At 40.3% G+C, this 27,979-nt stretch overlaps 1 protein-coding gene across 3 annotated transcripts; it reads right to left on the bottom strand.

The window, feature by feature from the left end:
* Nucleotides 1-106: 106 nt before the first annotated feature.
* LOC121710042 (cGMP-dependent 3',5'-cyclic phosphodiesterase-like) lies at nucleotides 107-19,416 on the bottom strand. Of its 3 annotated transcripts, none has more exons than XM_042093890.1 (29): nucleotides 19,078-19,416; nucleotides 15,549-15,638; nucleotides 15,263-15,348; nucleotides 14,993-15,102; nucleotides 14,751-14,800; nucleotides 14,569-14,628; nucleotides 14,327-14,474; nucleotides 14,177-14,229; nucleotides 14,003-14,074; nucleotides 12,651-12,692; nucleotides 12,218-12,286; nucleotides 11,944-12,074; nucleotides 10,191-10,302; nucleotides 9,883-9,922; nucleotides 9,396-9,459; nucleotides 9,113-9,194; nucleotides 7,915-8,089; nucleotides 7,691-7,803; nucleotides 7,347-7,424; nucleotides 7,012-7,134; nucleotides 6,707-6,777; nucleotides 4,060-4,182; nucleotides 3,744-3,831; nucleotides 3,573-3,620; nucleotides 3,387-3,461; nucleotides 2,836-2,935; nucleotides 2,588-2,739; nucleotides 1,820-1,926; nucleotides 107-1,559 (listed from the first exon to the last, which is right to left on the bottom strand). In XM_042093890.1, the coding sequence occupies exons 1-29, from the start codon at nucleotides 19,177-19,179 to the stop codon at nucleotides 1,412-1,414; spliced, it is 2,712 nt and encodes a 903-aa protein (XP_041949824.1). In that variant the 5' UTR covers nucleotides 19,180-19,416; the 3' UTR covers nucleotides 107-1,411. The 3 variants fall into 3 exon arrangements, 2 of the variants coding, with proteins under 2 accessions (XP_041949824.1, XP_041949823.1); XM_042093889.1 differs by lacking the exon at nucleotides 19,078-19,416 and adding an exon at nucleotides 16,490-16,656; XR_006032086.1 differs by lacking the exons at nucleotides 107-1,559; nucleotides 1,820-1,926; nucleotides 19,078-19,416 and adding an exon at nucleotides 16,490-16,663 and having other exon boundaries at nucleotides 2,601-2,739; nucleotides 4,091-4,182.
* Between the last annotated feature and the right edge of the window lie 8,563 nt (nucleotides 19,417-27,979).

The raw sequence follows: 27,979 nt of genomic DNA, 5'->3' as shown, positions 1-27,979 counted from the left end.
AGTCAGTGTGGCTTCTCAGATCGATTGCTACCTATGTCCAAACCAGAATATCTAGCCTACAAGACAAAACATGACATTTGGGAAATAACCACAAATGGACAAGTAAGACAGTTTGGATAGATCTTTATTGCCAGATCTTTTTCAGTGCTGTAAATAAAAATAGGCTACTGTATTTACTGTAATACATTTTTTCATAAGACTTGATGGTCTTTGACATCTTGCAATATCTTTTATGACCACTGAGGGATGGACCAAGTTGGTAGTGTAGACTGGGTAGTGTGTTTCCAGCATGACATGGACACAAACAAGACGTTGCACTGAGAATGTAGTAAACATCAGCATCAATGGACACTCACTGTACCCACTCAATTTCAAGCTGTTTTGTTTGAGGTGACTGTAAAGGTATAGGCTAAAAGTAAGTGTTCATATGGTCACATTATATATGAATAAAGTGATATGCTAGCATGATAGCACAAGAGGGATCATTTGTCAGCAATACCTTGAAGTATACAGTACAGTGTCAATGTGACACTGACCTCAGCTGTGAAAGTGGTTATTATTGTCCTAGATGTTACTGTTGACCTACATACAATAGGTCTGCATCAGCATTCTCAGGTTTGTTTTATCACCTGCCTTATAATGCATGACTTTAAGAAACATTTAGACACTAGTATCTTTGCATGAAAATTTTAAATGACTCTGTATGTAACCCTACATTACTCTGTATGTAACCATAGTATTGTTTGATCCTCTTCTGTTGGGTTTCATGCCAACATGCAGCCACCAAGTAGATTTTTCCTCTAAAAAAAAGTGCAAGCATTTATCCCACAAACCATTTGGCCGTTCAGTTTTATATGAATAGAGTACATTGTTTATCACAGATAGGGAAAACATGTGAATGCCCTTTCTGTGACCACATCTTTCCCAACTCGGACTGAAATAACACTCTCGGAAACGTATTATCAATCATAGAATTCATCCTCTCTCAAATCCCAAAATATTATCAAAATAACTACAGAAAAAAGTACTGGTCCTTACATCAATTATAAGCATTTCAGCAGAGAAGAATTTACTATTTGCTGGTGTTGTTCAATACAAACAAAAATAAATTACACAAACAGAAACTAAATTAAATACAGTAAAAACAGTAGAGATAAAATGCTTCCACTATATAGTTAAAATCAGGGTGTACAACACTGCATGCTTTACAATTGTGTTTCTTATCATAGTAATGCTTCATCAAGAAAATACTTCACACAGTTATATACTGACAATGCAGACAGGTAACTCCTCCTATTCCTATTGTCATGACATCCACAATTCAGTTTGAAGGGCACAGAAGTCCATTGGTCACACAATAGTGAAAGATGTTGCCTTTCCTCCTTTGGGTCCATAGTCCAGCTGCTGGTGGCTAATACTCATCATCTAAAAACTCTAAGGAGTCATTGCTAGGCAACCCTTGCACTCTGTACTTCTGGGAGATGTGTATCCATCTGCTGTGGTTGGAAGATATAGAGTGGTGGAGCTCTGCCGACCCAGGAAAAAGATCCTTTAAGAGCCTTTTCAAAGGGATACAGAGACGATTACACAGACCATACAGTATGTTTTCTTTTCAGAGAAAGAATTCAAAATATCTGGAAACATGGAATTATAAGATAATCAGAATTTAATACTTCAAAACCTCAAAAGAGATACTTAATAGCTGGTCACTATCTAAGGCCATAACACAAGGTTTCTACATAGCAAAAAACATTCAAGATATCTTATTCAAATGGTTAATATTCACATTAAGAAGTTGGAGGAATATCCAGCTGCTTACTTGAATATAGGCATAACAATGTGTTCCATGAAGCCAATCTGCAAGTCTGGTATGTAGGCCTTCTGCCTGTCCATCATATCAATAGGTGTGTTTCCCATGGCTTTCTCCTACACCCACGCACAATAACACGCACACACACACACACACACACACACACACACACACACACACACACACACACGCACACACACACAGGTTGTTACTGTATATGTTTTTCCTGCCTCAGTTTAGGCTGAGGCCATGAAATCTCAGTGCTCAAATTTGCATACTGCTAGTGGTCTCCATAGTTTCCCAATTTGCTGCATGAAGTTGTCTCAAGGTGTATCAAAAGTCCATAAGATCAGATAATAAACTAAATCGGCCCATCCTGGTCAAGAACATGAGAAGTATGACAAAACATGCGACCACCTGGCATCACCTAGGCACCTGGAGTAAAGAGATCAACTGCGGTGTAGGTATGGGAATGGAGCTATCACAGACATGTAATTATCACCAAGACCAACATGACGCCAGATCAGGTATTTGCTTTAAACGCTGAGCTTATTTACATTGAATGCCTAGGTGGTCATTTAAACAGTACATGGCTAGAGTTTGAAATCCTTGTTGTCGTTTAGACCTACCGCACTAAATCTGAAGCATGTTCATGGGCTTTGTTAGGTTCCTGAATATTTGTATATTTGTTGACATTTCCATCTTTGGAAACGTTGTTTCCTTACAAACAACATTAACATGCAGACCCATTGATGCCACAAAACAAGCGACACATACTCGATCTCCCTGGGAGAAGAACTCTTTGTAGATGAGCTCAGCCACTCTCCGGGTGGTCTTCCAATCTTTGGTCTGGTCAGACAGATCACTTGCGCTCATTAGTAGACACAACAGTAGTTCATGGTGCTGGGGCTTGTTAGAGTCGTATCCGTCTGGGGGCATGACACAAATACAGTAGGTGATTAGGACACAACGGGACACAGAGAAGACGTGCAAGAAAGTATTGCTTGTAATGAGGGTGTCTTCACCTGTTGTCATTTTTTGTAGATCGCCTAAAATGCGCAGATGATGGGCGATGTCTGTGGCTAAGATGATGTCATGCATCAGATCAAGTATTCGATGATAATCCTAGCCATGAAGACAGGGTATAAAAGGGTTTAATGGAGGCCAGGCATTTTTGGTTTAATAGAGGTAAGACATTAACAGAGGCAAGACATTTTTTCTACATCAGATATGTAACTATGCAAGATTCAGAAACGGTACATTAAGCATTGTTCAAAATCCATACATCTGCCACCAAAGCACACACAATTGTGAAAGATCTACGTAGTAATTGTATTGCCAGAACTATAGTGCAAATGTTCTGACAGCTAGTCCTCTGGTGATAAAAGGTCTTTGATCTATGAATCCAGACCATGCAGTCTTCTCAACATCATTAAAAGAGTGCCCCTGGCTTAATAAATACCCAGTCTTAGCTAAAGAAATATTCAAATGGTGTCTTGCAAGGGTGATTAGAAGCCTAAGGGCAAAGTTGCAGCATACAGTATGTGTAAAACAAGGACTTGCTTTTTGCTTTTACCTTTCTGGAACAGTTGTCAAAAATGTTACAGCCCTCCGAGTTAAGGATGGATATAGCTTGGGCAAAATGGTGTCTCTGCGGAAGGTGGGAATTGGAAAAGTGATGAGGAATGAATTAAACAATTTCCATGAAAGCTATTTTTGACTATTCAAAAGCTGTGTAGTGTTGGATGGAATAGTTTGGCACCTCCAACACAGATCCATCTGAACTGTAGAGGTGAGCCAAGACTGACTTCTGTAGGAGACAAAAGGTGAATCACAGGATGAGAGGGACAGACATTAGCTGCTGTCTGCTCTTGTACGCTGGGTATTCACAGCTTCAACCCCACCCAGCCACACCAAAGTATACGTGACTCACCGATACGATCTGGAAGGAGTTATTAGTTCCACGGTGATCCAGGTCATGACACAGACACGAAACAAAAAGAGCAAACATCTCAATGTCCCTATGGAAAAGCAGTGAAATGGACAGCCACATAAAGGTGTCAATCAGTTTTTGTACTCAAAATTCTTGTACATTCTATGTATTCAGTTTGCTTTTTTATCTTTTTTCAAGACACACAAATGAAATCAAGTATCTCAACAGGAAACAGCACAGAAATAAACTACAATGTTTCAAACAGAAGGTAGAAAAGAATGGGGAGAGTGAGGGCGTGGCGGTAATTTGGTCTTACTCAAGATATTGTCCCATGTTCAAATTCTTACATAGGAGGTAACAGAAGTGGCTCACTGAGAAGGCATGCATCCAGTTGTGATAGGGAGGATCCCTGTACCCTCTCTTAACCATCAGGCAAAACCTACAACAGAGGTGCACATTAGCTTTCTCGACTGAGACCACATCGCTATGTATTTGGATCTGTTTGTGTGTATGCTTTGACTACCGGTCAAAGGTTTGGGGTCACTTAGAAATGTCCATTCCACTCCATTATATACAGAATACCAGCTGAGAACAGTTGCATTGTTTGGTAACACTTTATTTGAAGGTATCTACATAAGAGTGACATGACACTGTCATGACACATGAACCGTAACCCTAACTTGTCATGACAAAAAACGAATGACACTTAATGACAGAAGCGTTATGTCATAAACGCTTATGACTTGTTTAATGTTTATGACACATTCATGACAGTGTCATGTCACTCCTACAGGGAAGCTACACCAGGCACGTAACTGAAGCTTTCCGTTCGCAACGCGTAAAATCCATTTTTAGAAGAATTGTCTATTTTTTTCAAACGTATGCGCCGCTATCACGTCTGGTGTAGCTACTTCCATTGATTACAGTGGAAGCTAATTGTTGCAGCAGACGCAACGCGAACGGAACGCTTCAGTTAAGCCCCTGGTGTAGCTTAGCCCTTATGTAAATACCTTCAAGTAAAGTATTTTTTTAAATTATTTTAAATGATTTTTTTAATCAGGGCAGCAATTTTCAGATTTCATGTGCTTACATAATAGCCTTTTAAAATGATATCAGCTTAGTAAACAGAATGTGCATTTAGATGAATTAGATGAATGGTTGCTGATAATGGGCAACGTAGATATTACTTTAAAGATCAGCCATTTCTTTCTACAACAGTCGAGAAGAGAACCCTTTTGCAATTATGTAAGCACATAATGTAATCTGAAAACTGCTGCCCTGAATATATATATATATATATATATATATATATATATATATATATATATATATATATATATATATATATATAGTGCTGTTTGAACATTTGTGAACACTCAGTCATGGTCAGTTGTTTGTTTTTAAAAAAAAATCAAAATAACCTTTTTTAATGTACATCCAAACCCCAATTTGTTAAGCTGGCCTTCCAAATAATTAGTTATGTATTTTTTGTGAATATTAGTTCACAAAAAATTCAAAATATGACATTTGCAATAGTATGTGAACCCATGTAGTTAATTTCTTGTAGCACCTCCTTTTCTAACCACTACTTCAACCAAACATCTTCTGTACCCATTAACCAGTGTCTCACATCTGGTTCTGCAGATTTTTGCCTACTCCTACTTGCAGAACTCAGCAAGGAGGAGTAGGAGGGTCAACTGGCATGTACTGCCCACTTCAGATCTAGCCAAAACATTTCTATTGAATTGAGGCCTGGACTTTGACTAGGCCAATCCAGAATTTGAATTCTCTTTATCTTAAGCCATTCTGTGGTAATTTTGCCTGAATGCTTATAGGGTCATTGTCCTGTTGTAACATCTATTTCCTCCCTAGCTTCATCTCCCTGACTGACATGAGATTCTGATCAAGAATGTGTTGATAGACCTGAGAATTCCACATCATCCAGGTTTCCAGTCATCATCCAGTCATAGGAAGCCCCACACCTCCACATTTCCACCACCATGCTTCACTGCTGAGAGGAGGTCTTTTCTTGGTATACAGTGTTGGCTTTCCTCCAAGCATGACGATTTGGATTGTGACCAGATAATTCTATTTTGGACTCTCCTGTCCAGAGAATGGACTTCCAGAAGGCCTCTGAAAGTTGAATCGGGCAGTTTTGTTCTTTGTTAAGAGCAGATGCTTCCATCTAGCAACCCTCCCATGAACGTTGTGTCAGTTTTGTCTGATTGTAGACGCATGTAGATTTATTCCAGATGCTGCCATCGAGGTCTGTAACTTTCTAGAGGTGATGTGTGGGTTGGCTTTTACCCAATTTATTATCTTTCTGGTGCATCTTGTCATACTTTTGATGGGCATCGACTTCTAGGTGATGTTGAATGCCCTCCATTTGCAAATAATTTGTCTTATAGTGGATACATGGAGCTGCAATCTTTTAGAGAGGGTCTTGTAGCTTTCACCAGACTGATGGGCTGTCACTACTCTCTTCCTTATGTCCTCAGATATCTCCTTTCCTCTTGGCATTGATGATCCCTGTGGGTATGCCTTGGTACTGCAATGCTTTGCTGGATTTCCTCTCTCTTTTAATCATGGCTGCTCAAACCCTTTCCAACGGAAGTCTGTTTGATTAGGATCCTTAATTGATTATTTCAGCACCCAAATATGTTTTACATTAATCAATTATCTACTTGACTTTACCAATGCAGCAGGGGGTCCACTTACTTTGGTACATACATTAATTCCATGTTTCATGATTTTTTGACTTCTCACGTAATTCCCTCTAAACCAGTCCATGCATTTGATAAATATACACACCTGACAGTTTATATTTAAAAAACTTGTGATTAAATAAGAAAATCATGATAAAACAACAGAAAAAACTCCAAACTGTTTAAGGCGTTCACATGCTTTCAAGCAGCACTGTATGTTAATATGAGCATGAATGATTTTACTGTCTCTGAACTTACCGTGCCAGTGAGTTCTTTTCTATTTTGTAAGTGTTGATGAACCCCATGTCTTCAAACATGCTGATAACTGCCTAAATGTGGGTATGGTAGGATGGAAAAGAGATACTTAGCTGCTGCTTAGCAATCCTTTTTAGTTTTACAATTTTGATTCATACATAAAGCATACACACTGAAACACAACACACACATACAGGCACACACATACAGGCACACAGATACAGGCACACACACTCTCTCTCTCACACACACACACACACACACACACACACACACACACACACACACACACAGATACACACACACACCGTAGCTGTGTTGTCATCACTGAGTGAGCGAGGGATGTAGCTAAATTCAGCAAAAGAGGGGTGGATCTTTTGGATCGGCAGGATGCCACTGGAAAGTAGTCCTTCCACCTCCTCATCAGTCAACTGCAGAGATGTAGAGATTTAGAAACACTACTTGTTACATGGTAAACACATAACCTTGAACATATGTCAGATTAACAGTTAAATTCACCTGCTACTCAATAGAAAGTCATTATTTTGTGCGTGAAATCTACCAGCCACTTTCCTGTTATGTAAGCATTTATTTAGTATCTGGTGCTAATTTCCAATTATGCACCCACAGCATGTTTCCATACCTTCATATGGTATCTCATCATTTCATTGGACAAAGTGCTTCTGAACTGAGCTTCAAGCACTTTCTGGTACAAGAGAGACTGGAGAGGGAAAAATAATCAGGACTCATCAATACTTCACAACACCACCCCCTCCACAGATGGCCCTTACATTAATGATAACAAAAGTAACAGTAACAGACCACAGAGGAATAGATGGGTTTGGTAGTGACATAAAAAAGCAAACCTCCCCTTTGGAACCATTTAACATCTGCAGTACCTAAAACACACTGTTGGCTCTTTCCTATGAAATGCCACACTCTCTCTCCTAAGGGTATGTGGTAAGACTAAGTGTTGTAGATTCTCACATGAGCAATACTGATGCCACAGTATATTGAGAAGGTCATTGCCAAGTCCTCATCAAAGCGGTTGAACCATGGTCCATTAATTTTGTTCACTAGCTCAGCAACACCAACAATATCTGATAAAAAAGTATGAATAATTGAAGTTGAAATTGAGGGCAAACTCAGCAAAATAAAAAAGTAAGAACAAGAGAGAGAGTGAGTGATAGAGAGAGAGGGAGACCATTTACCTCCATTGACGTCTTTAATAGGGAAGCAGAGAATATTCTGTGTGTGAAAACCTGTTCTCTCGTCCATGGCACAGTAGAAGAGCGGGTGGGAGTATGCATCCTTGATGTTGAGGATCTCTCCTGTTGTTGCCACATGACCAGCGATTCCCTGATTAGCTGGAATGTGCAACTCAGTCTAAAAGATAGGCCAAGAATGCAACGCACCACAGAAGAACACTGATTAGATTTGGAGAGACTTTCTAAAAGAAGTGGCTACTTGACCTTTTGGTGTCAGATTGCCAACTGCTGTCAGGGTAACACTTTCTGACAATGTGCTGATGAAATACTGTATCATATTTGGCATTACAATACTAGTTTGCAGAGATAAGTAGGTGGGTTTACATAGACATTTTTTTTGTCACTCCGATTAAACTATTCCTATTGAAAAATGTGTCTGTTTTTGCATAGGGTACGTTCTATTCCGATCAGGTGCTCTCAAGCGATTTAGAATAGCCGTTGTTGCCTACTTTTCATTGAAAAGATACAGCAGGCAATCCGACAGACCGTATACATGGCTGTTCAATCGGAATAGGAACAGAATACACCACCTCTTTCATTCCGATTAAAATTCTGATCGGATTGTCAGTTTTATTATATGTGTCATTTCTATTCCGATTGAGCCGTTATTCCGATTCTAATCGGAAAAAGTGTCCATAAACCCACCTAGTGATGACCTATCTTGTTAGGCGTACAACTCAAAATCCCTGCATAGTCAATTGAGATTGTACGTTGTGCCCTTGCATGGGCCACTTTATCTGCACTACTTCAGTCCATCCCGATGTATGTGTACCAGCTATGGCTAGGAGTTGTCCTGCGATGAACCGCTGTCCCACTCAGGGGGGAGTCTGTGTGACTCTTGTCTGCTTAGCACCTCAGAAACTGGGTAGAAGCACCGGCCCTATTAGCTGCCATGACAAGAGAAGGATAAGCTATTCTAAATGGGAGGGGCAGTGGCAATGCACTGATGCTTAGAGGAGATGGACGCTGATGCCCAGGCTACAGCAGACAGACACACAACTGAAGCAGAACGTTTGAATGAATAGTGCAACTGTTAGCTTTCATATGTGCTCATTTAATTACTAACCGCTTTAACCCTCTCTACTTGTGCTCTGCATACACTCTGCATCAGCTATGCTTTCACTGTAGGCCTGACACGCACCTCATTTTCCCCCACCATCCCTCCATCAAACACCTTCGCCACCAGCTCCTCGTTGGCTTTGTCCAGCAGGAACACGGAACATCTGAGGGCAGGAGCACAATGGGAATATTTCAGATTTCAGATTTTGGGATCATTCAGCACCACTTTGTCAGCATCAATTTAATGTAATTGAACATTTGAGAAAGATAATGTTTCATTACATGATAATAGATTAAACTGATGCATGAGATGTGTGCACGTGATGTGACTGCATGTGACGCGTGTTTACGTATAACTCTCTCACCTCTCTGCGTTGCTGAGGCTCCGGGCTTCGGCAATGATCTCTTTCAGCAGTGTATTGACATCATCTGCACAAAGACGAAAGAGGCCCTGTTAGTTTGAACAGTCTACACGTCTGGTGTTAGTTTGCAGTCTACACCTGTTTGTCCTGTGGCATCAGGTATTCATACATGTGTGCTTGTGAGAGACAAAGAGTAATAAGCACAATGTTCACCAGTGCTCTACATAGCCTTTTATTAACTCCAGGTAAATTCACTTCTCGAGTAAATGACACCCACACTGTTATGTTGTCATATAAAAACATAATGCCATGTGTTAATTATAAGCTTAATTGAAACACCATACACCATCTACAATATCCTCACAGGTCAACTGAATTGTTTAATCTATGACAGTTGCACCTTATCACTGGGCTAAGCTCAAATATTTGAATGTGTGTGTGTGTGTGTGTGTGTGTGAGGTAGGGAGGGAGGGAGACAGAGTGTATTTACCTAAATGAGTGAACAGGTTTTTTGCCACCTGCAACAATGCCTGCAAAACATGACAGTAAAGAGGATCACAATACAATAATCTACGATAAAGAATACAATACAATAATCTAAATAAGAATCAAATAGTTATAACAAATACAGTAAGGTATGGAGTATGGTGGTACAGTACATTAATGATTAAAATATTAAATGTAAAAACATTGTAATGTATGAAACCATAGTTTGCTTTTATTTCAACAGTTGATTAGGTAAAGCTATCCTGAGGTTCCAAATGTGCTGAGACTATGCCTGTGTTGGAGACATATTACCTGACACTGTTTCTGCAGTTTGCGCTCCCTTTGAAGGGCCAGAGAGCTGCTTAGCACTGGGGCGGTATGCCGGACACAGTGCTGAATGATGTGTTCGTCTGCCTCTGTGTATCTGATTAAACCCAACCCATACGTACATGTTTTAATAGGCAACCATATACAGTATATGTTGTCATACGCATGTAATGTACACACTGAAACATCCACAGACCATATACAGTATATAGATTCAGATACACATAAACACACAGACATAAACAAAAGGGTCATTCCACGTCAGTTCAACCAGGGCCCACGCACTTAGGTCTCAAAAAATTCTGAAAAAATTACCAGGTGTACCTATGTTACCCAGGAGACACACTGTAAAATTACTCTTATGTAAGATCAATACTTTCCAAGATACAGCCAGTTTTACAGGGGGAGGGGGTGTCGATTTTGTTCGGGCTCTTTTTTTTGTCAAAGTTCACAAGCCCACAGCGCAAGAACTAAACCATGTAGGAGGCTCAAATTTTGCATGCTGGTACATAAATAGGAATAGTATGTAGCAAAATCGTCACGTTTGGTCTGGATAATCCTGCATGGTCATAGCTGTCCCTCAAAGTTGATACAAATTTTATTGGAGTTTTTGGCTGGGCTCTGTTTAAGCCTTCAGAAGACATATTTGTACTCAACATAGGCTCTTGATTTATTTTCCTTACTGAGATAAGTAGAAACACTCTCACAAAAAGCAATGAACAGAAAATAAATCCCTTCAGGGTCTGAACAGCAGACCTCACAAGTCTGAAAAATCATTTTGGTTATCATTTTCAGAGCACCCAAACACCTTGTGGGAATATACAAAGATTTTTTAAATATGTTTTTCCTTATTCTCCATGATCCCTTCTTTTTGAAAACACCAATTTGACTTGTCTTATGCAAATCTTTCTTTTTTATTTTCCACCCTGAACATGGGCAAAATGCCCCATTGACATCAATATGTTTTATATAGAGTCACCACACTGCCACCTGTGGTTGTATAGAGTAACCTGTGGTAGCTCTATACAAAACATATTGATGTCAATGGTGCATTTTGCCCATGTTCAGGGTGGAAAGTGAAAAAGAAAGATTTGCATAAGACAAGTCAAATTGGTGTTTTTAAAAAGAAAAGATCATGGAGAATAAAGTATCTTTGTATATTCCCACAAGGTGTTTAGGAGCTCTGAAAATGACAACCAAAATGATTTTTTAGACTTCTAAGGTCTGCTGTTCAGACCCTGAAGGAATTTATTTTCTGTTCATTGTTTTTTGTGAGAGTGTTTCTACTTATCTCAGTAAGGAAAATAAATCAAGAGCCTATGTTGAGTACAAATATGTCTTCTGAAGGCTTAAACAGAGCCCAGCCAAAGATTTGTATCAACTTTGAGGGACAGCTATGACCATGCAGGATTATCCAGACCAAACGTGACGATTTTGCTACATACTATTCCTATTTATGTACCAGCATGCAAAATTTGAGCCTCCTACATGGTTTAGTTCTTGCGCTGTGGGCTTGTGAACTTTGACAAAAAAAAGAGCCCGAACAAAATCGACACCCCCTCCCCCTGTAAAACTGGCTGTATCTTGGAAAGTATTGATCTTACATAAGAGTAATTTTACAGTGTGTCTCCTGGGTAACATAGGTACACCTGGTAATTTTTTCAGAATTTTTTGAGACCTAAGTGCGTGGGCCATGGTTGAATTGACGTGGAATGACCCAAAAGCCGATTGGTCCTACCTGCTGGCACCTTCCTTGTTGAAGGAACAGAGCAGGGCGGCCACCTTCCCTGTGTCTCTGCACTCGACCGGGACACACAGCATGGTCTCCACCTGAAGAGCCAGCTTACCGCTCAGAACCTGCAGGTCCTCCTGCCACAGCGTCAAAGGCAACAAGAGGCTCCATTATGATTGGTGGCCCTCGAGACCAATTCAATTGTTCTGATGCTATATACGGTGTCAATACAATAGAATTGAATTGAAATGTGATGCAAAAGGATGTATAAGTTACTCACAGTGGTGAGATCTTGTTGAGTGAGATACTTTTTCTCTTTCACTGCCTTCCCCAGATGTCCTGTGACCAGCTATAAATTACACATTATGAAGTGGTTATCATTAACCACTAACCAGTATGAGTTTTATTCCTTAAGGTAAAACACTAGGCACTCGTGTAGGCCTTGCAGCCTCAATTTGTACGACTGATGATAATATGACTTTGAATGTAAAAAAGCTATCTCAGTAGGCCAATAGAGGGCGCACATGTTTCAGTGTAGCACAAGCTAGTTCACCTTGCCTCAGTTGAAGGCTACAGAGGTTGTGAGTGTGTTCTGCTCTGAAGACAATCCAATACACTGACATAATCCAAATTAAACTGGTGGATGAGGAATATTTGTCCAACGTCAATCATGATATATGAGAGAATAGGGGAGAATAAATTGCATAACTCACGGGAAGGCTGATCTCCTCCTGTAAAACATTGTCACCAATCACCTGTGAACACATTTGCAGATGTCTTGTCAATAGGGTTGCATTCCGGGAAAATTCCGGGAATTTTCAAAGTTGGAAATTTTCCATGGGAATTAACAGGAATATACAGAAATTAACGGGAATAAACAGGAATTCGTGGGAATAAATTGGGAATTTTTAATATGGCAAGTTAGTCAATAACAGGGAACTTAAATGTAGTGGACAAAACCCCATCTTGCAGAATAATATTAGTTAAAACAACCTGATTTAATGCAATTTCAGTCAAATTTCTACCCTGCACATACGTCAATCCCATGCACACAGCAATCAGCATAGGCTACATAAAGGAAACCTATGGTGCATTCATGTGCATGGGGAAAATAAATTCCGGGGGGAAATAAATTCCCAGTGAAAATATCATCTCATGTGGGAAGAACTGGTGTGAAACTGGGGGAAGTTTGCAAACAGAGTTGCCCAGTTATGGGCTTGTCGTCACTTTTGTCCTCATTCAAATGGGTGTACGTCATTTTGCATAAGCTGTAATGGGACAATTAATCTGTCTGATTAAGCTTGACAATTTATATATAATTTACATAATCTATGTTATGTATCTAAGGTTTGGTTGGGGTGGTATGTTGTGTCATTATATTTTTATTTGTTTTACCATTTTCTGAGATTCTAACTGAACAAAATGATAGTCAGTCAATGTTCCAACCAATTTGATTTTGTTGTTGAGTGGCGTGGTGTCTCTTGGGCAGTTTAGTGGTTTCAGTGTTGCTATCTTAGCACGCCAGTAAACCATAGGCAGAGAATGGCATTCCTGCTAGCATGGTAGCTAGCTTTGTATTCTAAGCTAAGCGAAAATATGAACAAACAAATCATATTGCTTATTACGAAACAAAATGTTAATGTCTGTATATGAAACAGTAGGATTTACCAAAAATTCCCAGTTAATTCCCGTAAATTCCGATAATTTCCTTTAATTCCATGAAAGTTTCCAATTTGGAATATTTCCAAAATTCCCCAGCTTAACTTCCCATGGAAAGTTTCCGGAAATTTACCGGAAATTTTCCGCCCATTTGCAACCCTACTAGTCAATGGTGTTCACAGCAATCATTTATTAACCAACAGGACTGTGTTGAATTTATTGGGGTAAAGTAGTTCTTGAGTCATTTCACAGGTCTTGAGTAATTTTATGTTAAAACAGGGAGAAAGAACAAATCATCATACTGTCAGTGGGTAATGGAGTATGTCTATACTTAAAGTCATTTTCCACCAAGATCTCCATATATAAAGAATCATGATGTATTTGTGCATGAACTGGTATTTGTTACCTGGCAAAGCAGCTGGTGACTGTCTTCTGAAACCAGTAGAAAGCAGTACACAGACTTGATCTCTTTTTCCAGCTGTTAAAGCAATCAGAGCAAGTAAACCGGTTGTGTGTCTCTCAGTCATTCTGTCAGACTCACCATTACAATAACATTAATGATGACAATATAATCACTCACATATTGAATGATTTTTTGCTGGACAGTCACAGCATTCAAATCGTACAGACTTCCTATGAAAACAGGTCCATTAACAACAAGTCTTCCGTATATAAACACGAATGATATGTTTTCATCCCTGTAACAACCACATTCAATTTCAACCCATACCACAAAGCTGTAGGACTTTTTGATCCAAGTCTCTGTTTCCTGCATTATCCAGTGGTGCTGGTAAATGATTCTGGGATGTATTGATTAATGGGCTCATAAATGACTTCTTGGCCTTCAGAGTGAGCACTCTTTTACAGGCTACGGTGATCTGAAAGGAGACAGCACGGCACGAAGGGACATTATTACTGCCTGTCGTTTCCTATTAACAGAAGAACTGATAAATATTTGACCTTTTGGCTTACATGCTTCTCCAGCAAGTCTAAATGCTTGTCCTTCTCATCACTGGTCTCTCCACAACTAATCTGCAAATACAGTGAAACACAGCATACAATTACTCCAATAAACATCAGCTTGCTGTATGATCATTTTTATCAGTTTCTGTATTTGCTTACAAAATCAGATAGGTAATTGTAAGGACCCTCACCAAAAGCACAGCAATAGCTTCTCCTTGATCTATAAGAGGTGTAATGACAACTACAGTACAGAGGGAGTACAGATATGAATTATATTACAGATTTGAACAATTTATTGTAGGCTACATACTGCACACATACATACTGTACTACATACTGACGACGTGCACACGCTCACACACACACACACACACACACTTGCACAAACAACACCCCATGAAGACACATCCCCAGCACATACAGACAAACAAACCTTTCTGTTGTCCTGGCAGTGGCTTAGCCAGGCTTGGTCTCTGGTCCTCATGCAGCTCTGCTGGAGGTATGCCATCGCATATTACCCTCCTCTGCTGAGCAACAGCTTCTCTGGGAGCAGGGAGTGCAGATACACTACTCTTATTTGTGCCGTCTCAAAAGTTAACCAGTTTTACTCTGCTCATGTTTTCGTAATCATCGTATTGCATAATTACTAGCATTATTAACAGCAGATGTAGCTAAGCTACATCACTGGGGTTACAGCTCTTACTGAATGCTCCCCTCATTCTGCAGGTTATGTTGAGGGTCTTCGCAGTTCAGGAAGTCACCTTCCAGGAGATATGTATAAACACTGACCTTCAAGACAGAAAAAAAAGCAATGCAGTATCCAAAAGCTGTTGAAAATAAGCTTGTATGAATTTTCTTTCCTGAAATTGCTACTTGCAAGCATCTCAGTTGCTTGCTTTCAAGAATAGTGTGTGTAGAAGTAATGTTGTGTGTGTGAGTAAAGCATCTGAAGTTCTGTGGGGTGCTGAGGTGGAAAGGGAGTAGCTTACTGGTCCAGCTAGAACAGCACTGAGGGCAGCCTGAGCAGCTACTCTCAAAGATGGACAGTCCGTCACTGAGGCTAGTGACAGTAGAGAATCCTGTCAAGGCAATGACAGAGACATTTTAATGTGATGGCATTTTTAAGCTTTTCCATTTGATCACTAGCTACACGGCAGTTAATGCTGATAGTGAAAAAAAAAAGGCTTAACTGAAGATTCCTGACCCTTAGGATACTAAAAATAACTGCATTTTTGTTCAGTCTAGTTTTTGAAGAATTCCATATGCAGGGAATGCAGTATTTTGAAAATGAAAACCTTGTATTGCTTTACATTGTACTGCACTTCAGAAAAAAGAAAACCATTTACTTAAAGTATTAAGGCATGCATACTGTTAAGAAATGGAACAGCACATTTGCTTACTTGCAAAAAGGCCATGTGGTGAAATAAGAGTTAGCCCGCTGTTTCTTTGTCAAACATGAACATATAGCCTAGGTTAGATATTTTTTGATTCCAGGATGGATAAAGTTTTGGTAATTCATCACTTTCAGCAGGTAGGCTAATATGTTATGCTACACTAATGTAAGATGTCCCATTAGAATTTCTGCTTTATATCTGTCTGCATATTTTAACGTTGCAGGGAGTTTGTTTAACATAAGTTAGGTAGAAGCTAGCGCTTACAAAAACAACGGCTTTTCAAGTGTTAAAACTGATCGTTTTTCTTAGAAATGCAACATTTTGGACATGAAACGTACGGCAGTACTTAAAGGGAAAACTGCTGTAAAACTGTTCCATAACTGCAGTTATTTTGGGTAGAAGCTAACGTTAAAGTTAAGCCTACCATTTCAGGTAACATTAGCCAGAATAGCTAACATTAGTGGTTAACATTAGGCTTCGTAGCCTATTTCGGCCACATGGTCATCAAAATGCAGTTGTTTGTGTAACGTTATCACCTGGTACACATGGTAGACATGTAGGCCTGTCATTACTTGCTGTAGCCTATGCGGTTTTCGGACGTGGTTGGCAGACATAATGTAGCCTAGTGAATTTCCATTCATTTGTAGGCCTAAGTGATAGCCTCTTTTCAGGCCACATGTTGCATGGCAACACCTTGACTAGACATCCTGTGATTTGCTTTCCAGTTTCCATTGTAGTCAGAGGAAGATAGGCCTATTCACTTCCAGTCTTCCACTTGCTATTAGCCTACTGTAGGTCACTCCAGAACTGCAATGCAAATTTGCAAACTATGTGCAGAAATTTATGCAATTTAATGCTCCATAAAAAATGTGTAAATTAACCCCATTTCATTCATTTCAGTTTCTGTTCACATGAATATCAAAACATGTCGACTCCCCTTTGGTGTTGAACAAAGAGATCACATGACCTCTTGTGAAAACTTTATGAAGACTTTACTGAAGTCAGATAAATTGGGCCTTAAGTTATAGACGAGAAAAGGTTTAAGGCGTAGGCTATGAGATTCACTCTAAAAGATTAACTCTGCAGGTTCAAATTGTTTATGTAAATGTAAATCATTAATGTAAATCAGATTTCTCGGCCAAGTATACTTGCGTATACAAGGAATTTGGTCTCTGCATTTATCCCACCCGTGAATTAGTGAACACACAGAGCACACAGTGAACACACAGTAAGGTGAAACACACACACTAACCCGGAGCAGTGAGCTGCCTTGCTACAGCGGCACTCGGGGAGCAATGAGGGGTTAGGTGCCTTGCTCAAGGGCACTTCAGCCGTTCCTACTGGTCGGGGATTGAACCGGCAACCCTCCGGTTACAAGCCCGAAGCCCTAACCAGTTAACCTGACTCTCGCCAGATGAATTTAGTTCCGCCTAGCTCCACTCATCCATCTGGGATCGCTCCATTGGAGAGGTGTTTCAGAAGGCTGGGCCTTATCAAAAATCCTTGCATATGATTGGATAAGCCACTTGTCCGTCATCTTTATTGTTTCCACCAACAAAAGCCTCTGTTAACAAAAAAATATTGAGTAGATTGGACAACACGGGTGAAATAGCAGCATCAATGTTGACGCTTGCTTCCTCGATGCGAGCCGCCATTGTTGTCTGAATCAAAACAGTTTCAGTCGCTTCTCTGCAACATCACATCAATGAAACTCCTACTAATATTGGTGATTGCAAAGCAAACTTAAACCACTGGTATGAGCACAGACATTACACCCGTAAAACACACACACACACAAACAGTCACACCACATCTTGCAGTGCAGTAAATTGATATGCTGAAGGGCATTGCTGGCGTTAGGTGAATTTGACACCAAATGATGCCTTTAGACAAGCAGCAGCCCTGAAACATTCTACCAATCTTTGGTTGGAATATGGGACTTTCCTATCTTTTTCTGAAAGTGTAATCTTTTGAGTACCTTTATGGTATTTACCGTACACAATAACAATCCAATATTAACTGCTTTTGGGCTGGACTGCTGTAGCGTTCTGTTTTCATGCATCCATGCTTTGTTGTATTTGAATGAAGTTCTACAATAATACTTTGAAACACATAAAATAAAAATTAAACTTGATTATGCTAATGGTTCTCTCTCGCTCTCTCTCTCTCTCACACACACACATGCATGCATATTTATCTACATACAGACTTTGTCCAACACTGAACAAAGATTAAAGAGTCCATTAATTCATCAAGGGCTTTAGGGTGAAAAATATTATATTGCCCTGGAGTGTGGCGTGTCTGCACTGATGTACTCCAGAGACAGTTGTCGAACTGTGAGACAGATTTGAAAAGAACATGTGATGAATTCCAGAGGGACTGTGACGACAAACTACGACGAAGGTCTGAGGAATGCCCATGCTATTCTTCCCTCTGCAAGTCCATTAAGGTTCACAGAGTCAGTAGCAATACGCTTATAGCACTCAGTTACCAGGGAACCGACAAAGTGTTTGTAAATATAGCGTGACTGTTTTAAAAGCTGAAAAAGCAGCAGACAGATTGATTAGGTGAGAGCTGACATTTAAAGGCTCAGACAAAGTAAAAATATAACCAAATGGGCACACACAGGGTCCAGAGCTACTTCAAGGCCAAATGCCCTATCTCATGATGTTAGCAAAAGTGAAAATTAATTTGAGAATCCCCTCACTTAACACTTAACAGGTTCTTCCTTGGGCCATACTACACATGTCCACCAAATTCCATGAAAATCAGAGCAGTAGTTTATCCTGCTGACAACAGATAAACAAACCTAACAACGTAGCCACGTTGGCGGAGGTAACTATTGATAATTTAATACTGTTGCCAAGTAAAAGAACCCTAACTAAACCTTAACGGCTTGTGAGGCTCCAGTGAATAAACAGTCCGACGGCAAGAACGGTCCTCACATAAACAAACTGGACCAAAATGAAGGATAGAAACGCACACAAATGCCCAGAACTGGATCAGTGTGTCTTTTAGGGAAACCCCACACAGAGGAACTAAAGTTGCAGAATAAATGTGTTTTTAAATTCCCTAAAAGACTAGTTAACCAAGCTCATGTAACAATTATGTAGGTGGTTTTTACCTGCAAGTCGACAGGTGAGGCTGTTCTGTTCTCCACTCGAGGAATGAACTGTCGTCCGCCAAGAAAGCGAAAGAGCTCAACAAGCACTTGCACCAACACCATTTCAACTCCTCTCTTCACACTGGATCACAGAGATTTTCACTCTGTCTCACTCAATATTCCAGGTCCTACCTTTTTGTCTCTGCTCTCTGATCCTCTTTGTATGTGTGTGTGTGTGTGTGTGTGTGTGTCACTGCCTTGTGACAGGCAGAGAATGTGGAGTCCCTTTGTAAACAAGGCAGCTGGTCTCGTCACCACTCCTGTCCCGCTCTCTGTCTCAGCTACCTCTCTTCCTACTACACTCTCCCCACCCCTCCCTTTCTACTGGTTGGGCAAGCTGTCTCTGCGGAAGGGTGTGTGTGGCAGCAGGTGAGGTGTATGACGAGAGGAGAGAGAGAGAGAGAGAGAGAGAGAGAGAGAGAGCGCAAGTGAGAGAGTGGAGGATGCAGTCCACGTCAAAATCAGCAGACATGGGCACGTGGTTGCGGTTAAGGAGTGAAGTAAACAATAACAGTAAACAAATTAAAAAAAGCTTGGTTTCTTGATTGGAAGACTTATATTTCATGTACGCTTTTCATGAGCTTTTGATTGTGGTTTTTTTTTACATTGCTACATTACTTTTTACAATTTTTGTATACAGTACTACTGAAACTATATGAGCAATGATCCTTAAAAAGGAAGGAATCATTTTGATTTCATTTTTAATTGGTTCTCTGTGATTGAAACCATTTTGACCATTCCCTCTCCTTTCATTCTGCCTGCTGTGAAGGCACGCCCAGTCAATGCATTGGTCAGTATAGCCACCAGTTGACCTTTGGGTATAGTGCATCTGCAAAAAGACGGGCGTTGCTGTAGGCGCTCCCACAGTGACAGCGTCATTATGGATAAACCATCTAAATCTCTGACCCTGACAAGCTCCACTTGATAAAAACAGTTCTTGCAGTGTAAGTTATGCAAGCCAAGAGTAATACACTCTTCCGCAAAGACATCAAACACAAATCTAAGAACGCATATAAAGGTCAGTGTATTAACACTGACTTTACTAGCCAATTAAACGGGATTAGCCCGGATTCTAGTTTCTGGAAGGCAGATTAATGGACAATGATGACATTAAACACCAAAGCTGACATTCCTAGCACTTTACAATGAATTGTGAGGTATTTTTAGATTGTGTCACACGTAGTCACTTGCTACCAATCAGCTCAATTGAGTGGCATTTGTTGTTGACGTGACTTTTTTTGTATTTTTTATGTCATATTACCATATGGCAATGTATTTGATCATTATTTTAAAAAAATAGTTGAATTACTAAAAGTAGAATTACTAGAAGTAGCTTCAAGCTAGATATTCAGCTAAAAACAAATGGCAAGGAGTGCTGCTACTGGGTGTTCCTCTGGTGCTGGTCAGTTAGGAATCCAAGAAGTTTTAAACAAAGTCTGAGGCACTCATGAAGATTAAATTAAATAAAGGCTTTTTATTTAATCTTCATGAGTGCCTCGGACTAGCCTCAGACTTTACTTTGAAATAATTATAGTTTCAAACTAAACTTCTCCCTAGGGTACCTTATTCCATTGTGAAGTAATTGACAGACTGCAAAGCTATGCTTTCAAATGGCAAAATGCTCTTTACTGACCTCTTGTGGAAAATCACCATACAAACAACTACTGTTACAAGACTTTTTTATGCATAATGTAATGAATGTAATATATTCAAACAAATACAGCAGAGCACAAAATTACGATAAGAGCAAATGTATTATTTGCATTTTTTTGGTGTCAGAAACCAACCAGCCATTGTAATAGAATAGAATAGAGATTTATTGTCATTGCACAGTAATACAACGAAATGCAGTGCACTCACGTACTGGACTCATTAAATAAAGGTAGCATAATAAATAGTCAGTAAAATAATACATTCTCATTCATTCAATACATTCATGTTGTCATACACTATACCATCTACTCAGTGCCATTTTATGCAAAGTAGTGCAAAATAAATAAGTTCAGAGCAATGCATGAGGTATTGATGGCATTGATTAATGCTGACAGATATCAGTGGGTTTATTTTCAGGTCAGAGTTGAGTATGGTGATAGCTTTGGGACAGAAACTGTTCATGCATCTTGTGGTGTGTGTGCTGATGGACCTGTAATGTTTCCCTTAGGGTAGCAGTTCAAACAGATCATTAGCAGGGTGGAATGAGTCAGAATGTTGTGTGTCTTCTGCAAGCATCAGGAGTTGAAGATGGTGTCCAGCTGTTGTTTTGGGTGGTTTTTATAGTCCTCTGCAGTGACTTCCTGCAGCAGAACTGCATACCACTGGCTGATGCTTTTTAATTCTGGCTGATGCTTTTGTCCGACTTAAGCGACTTACAGATGACAACTAGAAAGCCATTCCGAGAAACGGCAAAGTGTGCTTGCTCAGGTTTGGTTGACCAACAGGAGCAGACAGTGGAATAGGTTAGGGCTGTGCAATTAATCACATTTTAATTTCAATCTCGATTCCAGAGCCAAAAGCACATTCTCTGCTAAGTTTGTTATTATCGCTGTTAACCGAGGCCACCAAACTACTTAGAGAAATTATGGCAAGATGGTCAATCTAGTGATTGAATGCGCCTGGTTTTTTAAATCAGCACGTTACAGCTTGTCAATTACTACTAGTGCAAGTGGATAACATCAACCACAAAAGTTACTATTAAATCATTAACACTGATTGTTTTTTTTCCGGCCCAATGGATTATGAAACATAATTTCCAAGACCCATAGGAGAAAACATTGGTTACATTTAAAGTTGCAAACTTAAAAAAAATGGGGAGAAACTAAACACTCCGACCAGCATGATTAACTTAAAGGGGTGATAGAATGATTATATAGGGTATTTCACGCTGTTCCTTAAGGTCACCAAATAGGTATGTAACATTGGTTGGGCATCACCTAACCAACCGCTAGCTGTCTGTGTCCTGAATACACTGTACACTGGGATTCGCCCGTTTTACAGCGGCAGTTTCAAATTGTGAGATTTGCATATGAAAGAGGTGTCAATGGGACTTTGAGGTTCTCAAATGAAATGTATGTCCATTTTACCTACCGAACTGTCGTTATTCAACTATGACAAGGTAAACTCGGTTTTGCTTTACATCACCCCTTTAAATGTTAGCTATCCAACTTTCAACTAGCGCTGCTGTGTAGAATTCAAAAGAAAATGGCATTTTTATCAGATCATCAGCGAATATGTCACTGGATATAATCCAAAATGCCTGAACATGCCACACACCACAGTATGTAATCCCAATGTAATGCATCTGCAATAGGCTATGCTGTTGTGAATAAGTAGAACAGAGTGTGGTAGTTACTACCGTTATTTTGTGTGCGTTTGATTAGCATTTTTGCATGTTTCGGTTCGTAATAAAAATCCCCATGACAACATGAATGGGGTTTCGGGAATCATAAAAAATAACGCCCCGATAGTTAATTAACTGCTCATGAGTCCCTGCATTTGTTTCTTTTCAATAAAACCAGCGTGTATGTCGTCTCCATGTGGACTTTAGATCCGCCATATCTCTAAAATATGACTAGCTACGCCTCTGCTACCAGCAAAAAACCCTATTAAACTATAAACGATTACAGAAGGGTTTGGCAGCCACAATTGGTTGGATAGTATAAATCAGATGTTTTAGGCACTATGACTGTATTGTAAAGTTACATGAGAAGTCGAAGGTGGTAATGAAGTGCCTGGAGAGACTGGTTGCAGCTTACCTCAACACACACCACCCTGCTTTCCTTGATCAACTCCAGTTTAAATACAAGCACAACAGGTCCATGGATGTGTCCATCTCCATCACCTTGGCACCTTAGGCACCCTGCCCTAACTCACCTCGACAAAAATAACACCTAGGATGCTGTTCATTACAGCTCTGCCTTTAACACTGTTGTACATCAAAACTGGTGTCAAAGCTCAGAGAACTGGGTCTGAGCAGCCCCATAATGCAGTTGGGTGCTGGACTTCTTGACCCAGTTAGTTAAAATAGGCAACAGGAAATCATCCATGCTGATCCTCAACACCGGCGTCCCACAAGGCTGTTGCCTCAGTCCTCTGCTATACAGTCTGTTCACACATGACTGTGTAAGGCATGAAAACAACAGCATCATCAAGTTTGCAGATGATATTACAGTGATTGGTCTCATTAGAAACAACAATGAGGCCTCCTACAGAAAGGAGGTGAGAGACCTGACTGTATGGTGCCACAACAACAACCTCTCCCTGAACATCAGCAAAACTGGAGATAGTCATCGGCTTCAGGAAGAAAGGTGGCAATCACGTCCCTCTCTGCATCAATGATTCACCTGTGGAAATGGTCAGCAGTTTTTGGTTCCTGGGCATACAGATCATGACTCCCTCTCATAGTCCCACAGTGTGGCTGGGGAACGTGTCTGCTCACAATCGCAAAGTGTTGTCAAGGACTTTCAGGACTGCATCCAAAATCATTGGGGCTGATCTCCCTCAGCTTCAAATTATCTACTCCACACACTGTTAGAAGAGGGCTGACTTTATCATCAAGGATGCCAGCCATCCAGCTCACTCCCTCTTCTCTCTTCCCTCTGGCAAGCGCTAGCGGAACATTACCACCCACACCACATGATTCAGAGACATTTTTTTTCCACAAGCTGTCAGAATCCTAAATGTACATGTCAACTCCCTTTGTTTAAGGTCCCCCCTGTGTTTATTTACCTCTCCTTGCACTTGAAACTTAAAGGAAGTAACGAGTTATCTGTAACCATGGATACCTCTCAACCGTCCTGCTTGCTGCACCAGGCAAACGACACGCAACTCGAGCAACTTACACCGGTTCTGGCTGGACCTTCCAGAGTTGGACCGGTGGCGATATCTCAAAAGATCTAGGAGCAGGAGCTGGCCAAAAAATGACGGGAATAATAAGAAGAAGAAAACTTAAGAAGAACAATAGTGTGCCTGCTTTAGCAAGCACACTAATTATTACAGGACCAGTCTCCCTGGAGCAACCAGCCCACTGGTGTTCTGGCCCAGGAATATGAATGGAGGTCGCGTAGATATCAGACACTAGTTTAGCTGCATGTTGCTCTATTTACTTCCACATTACAAAGAAAAAAAGTTTGGACACCGAAACCTAAGAAGGCCACTTATATGGCCCACTCATTGCAACCCATGAAGGTAATTCTTTTGGAGATGCTGGAGGACTTGCTGTATGTGATTCACATAGTATTGTAGAGAATGTCATCCAAGTACATGAGTTTAAAACAAGTTAGCATATTTTTCTGAAACATGGAACCTACAGTAGCTGTAGATTTGAGACGAAAGAATTTGAAATTGCATGTTGCCAGAAGTGCCTTAAACCTTGGGTGTGGTCTGCTTGCAGGTGGGTGGTTAATCTGAACAAATTCTGAAGAATATTCTTATTCAATCACCACTCTACATATATGTTAAAAAATGGCCTGATTCTGAGATAGTAAGTTTCCACCTGTGGGCGTATCTTTAAAAAAAGTCACTCTGAACCGTGTTATGCTTTTATTGCTTTTTGCCTCGCTTGAAACTCATGGCATGAAGTCAGGCAAAAAAAAAAAACATGCAGAACTAGAAACAGCAACTTAATTTCTTCTACTGATAAAGTTGGTGTGGCATCCCCTTAAGGGTGTACTCTGTGTACTGTTTGCTTATTTGCTGTTTAAATTACTTTGTCTCTGCCTCTCTCTCTTTCCCTCTGTGTGTGTGTGTGTGTGTGTGTGTGTGTATAGTCATAACCAAAAGGTTTGCCATTTTGTGTTTCACAAACTTTTATGACCGCCCTGCATGTCCAAATTTCCGCCAAGGATTCCCGGGACACTGTAAGACCGGGGTACACGAAACTTGGTGGGCATGTAACCCCACATGGATAGCATGGAACCTCCTGTTTTCGTTTTGATCTGTAGCCCCCCGCTGAACTGGACCCCCCGAAATGAGGGTAGGGCAGACACAGTTTTCTGTGAATATCTCGAGAACCGTAGGGTTTAGGAGGACCATTTTTTTTTGTATGTTGATCTCAAAGGCCCATGTCAACCCATTCCATAACCACTCATTTCATGTATAGTGCCACCTACTAGTTAAACACAAAAAAGTAAAAATGAGGTCTTGTAATCGCAGGTATCTGTGACCTAACATAGTCAAAACTGCACGAAATTGGAAGTGTAGGATCATTATGACACCCTCTGAATGCACGCCAAGTTTCGTGGAATTCCGTTCATGGGGAGCCACACAATAAATTAATTTATGTTACTATACACCAACTGGCCTGTAGGTGGCCGGAGACTGTTTTCTGTGATTATCTCGAGAACTGTAGGGCCTAGGAGGTCCACCTTTTTTTTGTATGTTGGTCTTAAGGGGGCATGTCAACCTATCCCATTACCACTTATTTCATGTATAGCGCCACCTAGTTAAAAATTAAAAAGCAAAACATTAGGTGTTTTCATCACAATATCTCTGGCTGACATGGTCAAAACTGCACGAAATTGAAAGTGTAGGATCATTATGACACCCTCCGAATGCATGCCAAGTTTCGTGGACTTTTGTTCATGGGGGGCCTTAAAATAAAATAATTTATGTGTACATTTAGTGATCGTACACCAACAAGGATTCCCGGGACACTGAAAGACCGGGGTACACGAAACTTGGTGGGCATGTAACCCCACATGGATAGCATGGAACCGTCATTTTTCGTTTTGATCTGCAGCCCCCCCGCTGGACTGGACCCCCCGAAAGGAGGGTAGGGCAGACACAGTTCTCTGTGGGCAGACACAGTTCTCTTTTATGGTATGTTGGTCTCAAGGGCCCACATCAACCTGGCTCATTTGTGATTTGCACCCCCCCGGTAAAAAATGAAAATGCAATATTATTCTGCTTTAATCGCCCCTATCTTCAGTTAAGATGTTCAGAACTGCACCAAATTTTATGTGTATGATTGACCTGGTATTCTATGGGGGTCTGGGGGTATGCCAAGTTTCGTAGAATTTCATCCATGGGGGGGTCTAAAAAAATTAGGTTATGTGTACATTTAGTGACTGTACACTCATTGGCCTGTAAATGGCGGTGCACACATATAAACATGCACACACACAGGCACCCACATACTATCGGTATTAGAACGGCCGATACATAATTACAAATTCAGTAGGATCAAAAGAAAGCCAAAATAAATATTCATCATCATCATCATCATGGCTGCATTTTCAGTATTGGCGATAAGTAGTCGTTTGTCCACTAGATGGCGCATCGTTGCAGTGAGACGTAATTTTGTTGGAAGTTAAAAGTGGGTTGGGGAAAAACAATGGACACTTCCTACAAGGACTGTAATTTACCGCAGCGAACATCTAATAAGGACAGGACGATGTTCACATGAAGTGTAATTCCCATTTCTTCTTGAAGCCGAAATAAATCTGAGGATGTTTATCGGACATGCTTGGTTTTTACTGCAGGTACGTTAATCTTGTAATATCAATAAGGACCTAGGTAATGTTACCGTTAGCGTTGGTTGAGTGATGGAGGCCCATTTGATTGATTGCATTTGTAGAAAACTATAAATGCGGTTATACCAAGCAAATTGATAGCAGCACTGTTTGTATCTTTCGACTGTCATTTATTGCACGTGCTACAAAATCATTCTGTGCAATGGAAGATTTACCGACGTTACACCGGTCTGATACAGTTTTGCCTATACATGCGTGAGACTGAGACGCCTGTTTATTTTGTTTTAAGTGCGTGCAGGGTGTGAGAGGGGAATCGATGTGCTTTGATTCCAGCTTGGTAGTTGTAGTCTGTGAAATTAAAAAGCACGTGTGTGTGAAGTATCCAAACAATGACACCTTCATTTCATTATGGCTGCTTTTAGCAACACACCTTAAGCTACTGTGTAGTGGGTCCCATTTAGAAGTGGCTACTTCATTCGCGCTTTCCTTGACTCATGGAGCTGCGTGAATGTTATTACAACTTTTCGCCACGATATGGCAGTTTAAGTCCGCTTGATACTGTAAGTCGTAAGCCATTGGTTTCCAAAGGAGATTTTATTTGTGTCGCCAGCATAGCCTATTGACAATTTATGTTGTAAATAGGCCTACCTTATAGGCCTACCTGTAGCTTAGGGAAGCTAACAGCTTTCTATTAGGATCTAGTTTGTTAGTTACAGTTTTGTCATAACTCCCTAATGCATTTTTGCATTTAGAATAGCCAGAGCGTGTATATCTCAATCTGAAAATTAAACAATATCGGGTGCCTATGGACTAGGCTGGGTAAACCCAGCCTGATCTGCCCGCTATTTATTTTTTGATTTCTTAAAAGATTGAGCTTGGTCTGATGAAAGCCAGACTAGCCATGGACCTCAGTTACACAATGCAAGGGAACATGAATCAGCCTATATTTGCACGAACAATAACGGACAAAAGCTCTTCAACTTTGGCCCGTTAAAATGTGTATGAGCAGTCTAGCGACGCATTTCACACAAAAGTTTCAAGAGTGGGGGATGGAGTAAAATATGGAGACAAATTGAAGTGTGATTTATTTTCGCGGAATGGATGTACATATTTTGTACCGCTATGCGGTACATCTAGTTTATTATTATACTGTATCTGCAGCACCAGCTGTTTTTAACTCTGTTGAAAAGGATATATTTAGAACTTATTATTTCAATAAATTTGACAATTTTAAGCTTGACCTACCACTTTCTTAGAGCGATGAGGGACAGGTGGGGCTCGAGAATGCCCCCTCAAAGTGGGGAATGAAAGAAAAAGTTTGAGAACCACTGATCTAGTTTGTTAACTACCACAGTCACGAGTTAGGTCGCGATAGTCTGTCATTTTTAAAAAGT

Source organism: Alosa sapidissima, chromosome 5 (genome assembly GCF_018492685.1).
Source record: "Alosa sapidissima isolate fAloSap1 chromosome 5, fAloSap1.pri, whole genome shotgun sequence".
NCBI lineage: Eukaryota > Metazoa > Chordata > Actinopteri > Clupeiformes > Clupeidae > Alosa > Alosa sapidissima.
The sequence above is the reverse complement of the archived record's forward strand: the minus strand, read 5'-3'. Positions and strand labels throughout refer to the sequence as shown.

What these genes read in the sequence shown, in the direction of transcription:
- LOC121710042 (XM_042093889.1), bottom strand. Translation starts at nt 16,594, where the DNA reads ATGAATGGAAATTCACTAGGCTACATTATGTCTGCCAACCACGTCCGA. An exon ending in CTCAACAAGATCTCACCACT is followed by an intron (nt 12,075 to 12,217) that starts GTGAGTAACTTA and finishes ACGCTGTGGCAG; the next exon opens with GAGGACCTGCAGGTTCTGAG. An exon ending in CAGATGGATCTGTGTTGGAG is followed by an intron (nt 3,462 to 3,572) that starts GTGCCAAACTAT and finishes CACCTTCCGCAG; the next exon opens with AGACACCATTTTGCCCAAGC.